General features: G+C 52.0%; 1 protein-coding gene across 1 annotated transcript in view; it reads right to left on the bottom strand.

Moving 5' to 3' along the window:
* Positions 1 to 3,099, bottom strand: part of LOC311240726 (serine/threonine-protein kinase BRSK1-like) — a gene marked incomplete at both ends in the record, with an annotated part of 237,882 nt that extends 234,783 nt beyond the window's left edge. Inside the window, one exon of the mRNA XM_084329299.1 lies at positions 3,009 to 3,099. Within this exon, the coding sequence (XP_084185425.1) occupies positions 3,009 to 3,099 (91 nt within the window). The remainder of the gene's footprint in view (positions 1 to 3,008) is intronic.
* Between the last annotated feature and the right edge of the window lie 670 nt (positions 3,100 to 3,769).

Genomic DNA, 3,769 nt, shown 5'->3' with positions numbered 1-3,769 from the left:
TAGTTGAATCACTGATGGTTCTCCTGTAAAGAAAGATGGTTTAAAGGGTCATTTCACCTAATAAGGTATTTGCATTCCTATAACCTTGAATATTTCTATTGGTACTTTGTTCGTATTACACCTGCAAAGGAAGAGTTTTTCACCTAATTTCACCTAATAAGGTACTTGCATTCCCTGCACACTTAAAGGTTTAAATTAATATGTTTAAACACTTACCTATTGAAATGATAAACTGATATAGAGTTTACTGAATGATAAACTATTATAGAGTTTACTGATCTGCAATTGCAGAAGAAAGATGATGAGTTACTCACGAAAAGGGGATACATCTAATGTCCAACTTTAAACCTAGGTTTTAGCTAGTGACAACCTCAGAGACGTCTGAACCGAACCTAGTGTGTTGATCCAATCAACCTAGGACTTGATATCAAATTAACCTTCCTGAAAGAGGGAGTGGTTAAGAAAATAACCAAAAGGGGATACTTCACTTTCCGTTTGTATGTATTGTAATTGTCTAGCTAGTGCTGTTGTGAATAAACTACCGGTCACTGTAATAACCTTGTCTTTGGTCTACTACTCCTTTAACTGTGTATATTACTCCTCTCCTCATTCGAACCTAGAACTGGTCCGTGGCGAACAGCTGTTACTGTTAGTGACACAAGTGCTACACACACACACACACTCTCAAACTCAAACGTGAGTATTAGAGTTTAACTTTTGCAAACTTTAAAGATGTTGAATTATAGCCTCCGCCTTCAACTCTGCAAAGACGCTCCACTCTCCTCTAGTCTGCACCCAGACCACCACCCAAGACCACCACCCAAGACCACCACCCAAGACCACCACCCAAGACCACCACCCAAGACCACCACCCAAGACCACCCACCACCCAAGACCACCACCCAGACCACCACCCAAGACCACCACCCAAGACCACCACCCAAGACCACCCACCACCCAAGACCACCACCCAAGACCACCTCCCAAAACCACCATCCAAGACCACCACCCAAGACCACCACCCAAGACCACCACCCAAAACCACCATCCAAGACCACCACCCAAGACCACCACCCAAGACCACCACCCAAGACCACCTCCCAAGACCACCACCCAAGAAGACCACCACCCAAGAAGACTACCACCCAAGACCACCACCCAAGAAGACCACCACCCAAGAAGACTACCACCCAAGACAACCACCCAAGAAGACCACCACCCAAGAAGACCACCACCCAAGAAGACGACCTCCCAAGACCACCACCCAAGAAGACCACTTCCCAAGACCACCACCCAAGAAGACCACCACCCAAGAAGACCACCACCCAAGACCACCTCCCAAGACCACCACCCAAGAAGACCACCACCCAAGAAGACTACCTCCCAAGACCACCACCCAAGAAGACCACCACCCAAGACCACCTCCCAAGACCACCACCCAAGAAGACCACCACCCAAGAAGACTACCACCCAAGACTACCTCCCAAGAAGACCACCACCCAAGAAGACTACCACCCAAGACCACCTCCCAAGACCACCACCCAAGAAGACCACCACCCCAGAAGACCACCACCCAAGAAGACCACCGGCCCAGAAGACCACCACCCAAGAAGACCACCACCCAAGAAGACCACCACCCAAGAAGACCACCACCCCAGAAGACCACCACCCAAGAAGACCACCGGCCCAGAAGACCACCACCCCAGAAGACCACCACCCAAGAAGACCACCGGCCCAGAAGACCACCACCCAAGAAGACCACCACCCAAGAAGACCACCACCCAAGAAGACTACCACCCAAGACCACCACCCAAGACCACCACCCAAGAAGACCACCACCCAAGACCACCTCCCAAGACCACCACCCAAGAAGACCACCACCCAAGACCACCACCCAAGACCACCTCCCAAGAAGACCACCACCCAAGAAGACTACCACCCAAGACCACCACCCAAGACCACCACCCAAGAAGACCACCACCCAAGACCACCTCCCAAGACCACCTCCCAAGACCACCACCCAAAACCACCACCCAAGACCACCTCCCAAGAAGACCACCACCCAAGAAGACTACCACCCAAGACCACCACCCAAGACCACCACCCAAGAAGACCACCACCCAAGACCACCTCCCATGACCACCACCCAAGAAGACCACCACCCAAGAAGACCACCACCCAAGAAGACTACCACCCAAGACCACCACCCCAGAAGACCACCACCCAAGAAGACTACCACCCAAGACCACCACCCAAGAAGACCACCCAAGAAGACCACCACCCAAGAAGACTACCACCCAAGACCACCACCCAAGACCACCACCCAAGAAGACCACCACCCAAGACCACCTCCCAAGACCACCTCCCAAGACCACCACCCAAAACCACCACCCAAGACCACCTCCCAAGAAGACCACCACCCAAGAAGACTACCACCCAAGACCACCACCCAAGACCACCACCCAAGAAGACCACCACCCAAGACCACCTCCCATGACCACCACCCAAGAAGACCACCACCCAAGAAGACCACCACCCAAGAAGACTACCACCCAAGACCACCACCCCAGAAGACCACCACCCAAGAAGACTACCACCCAAGACCACCACCCAAGAAGACCACCCAAGAAGACCACCACCCAAGAAGACTACCACCCAAGACCACCACCCCAGAAGACCACCACCCAAGAAGACTACCACCCAAGACCACCACCCAAGAAGACCACAACCCAAGAAGACCACAACCCAAGAAGACCACCACCCAAGAAGACCACCACCCAAGAAGACCACCTCCCAAGACCACCACCCAAGACCATCACCCAAGACCACCACCCAAGAAGACTACCACCCAAGACCACCTCCCAAGACCACCACCCAAGAAGACCACCACCCAAGACCGGCCGGCAGGGCTGCCGTCATCCCTTCACGTTCCCAAGCGCAATGCCGGCTATAACAGTTTGTTAAAAACACATGTTTTCGTACATGGAACCATAAAAGGAGAGCCGTACCTGTCTGCCCCTTCCCCAGGGTCTTCTCCAGCCGGTAGGGCCCCACGTACTGGCTGGACTGGCCTACCGTCAGCTCCTTATTGCCGCTCATCCTCCCCGGTGCCGCTGCCTCCGTCCGTCCCGTCCGCCCGGTTTACCAGATGACGGGAAGGAAGGCGAGACCGATATTCACGCTTTATAACTTAAGTAAGTTTCGGCCACAAATCAAATCACCGGAGTCGATAGTGTGATCGGTCCCCTCTGCGCGGCGCCGAGTGCCGTAACGACATCACAGGTCGCTGGAAGAAGTGAGGGATGGAGATGGAGGAGGGAGAGAGAGAGAGAGAGAGAGAGAGAGAGAGAGAGAGAGAGAGAGAGAGAGAGAGAGAGAGAGAGAGAGAGAGAGGGAGGGGAGGAGGTGCAGCTATAGTCGTGATGATGGCAGCTAGCAGGCCTCGGTGGCTACTCCCATCATGTTCTGTATCCTCCTGCTCCGTGTTGTGATGGATGAAGAACCGAGAGCGGTTAATAATAATTCCTATAAGGCTTATTATAATAATAATAATAATAATAAAATATTTCTACGAGCGTCTGTTTCTGAAAACAACACGTGAAGCGACAGTCCGGTGACCGGTGCCAAACAACAACCGAAGTTACCGGAGGAGGGGGGACCTCTAGTTATTATACATTACATTAATAATAGTGTAATAACGCTGCTCGAGTTTGTAGCTTATTATGAAACGGATCACAGCTGGAATAATAGGATACTGTACAGATCTCCC

Source organism: Notolepis coatsorum, assembly GCF_963971535.1.
Source record: "Notolepis coatsorum genome assembly, chromosome: 14".
Taxonomy (NCBI): Eukaryota; Metazoa; Chordata; class Actinopteri; order Aulopiformes; family Paralepididae; genus Notolepis; species Notolepis coatsorum.
This window is presented reverse-complemented; position numbering and strand designations above follow the sequence as displayed.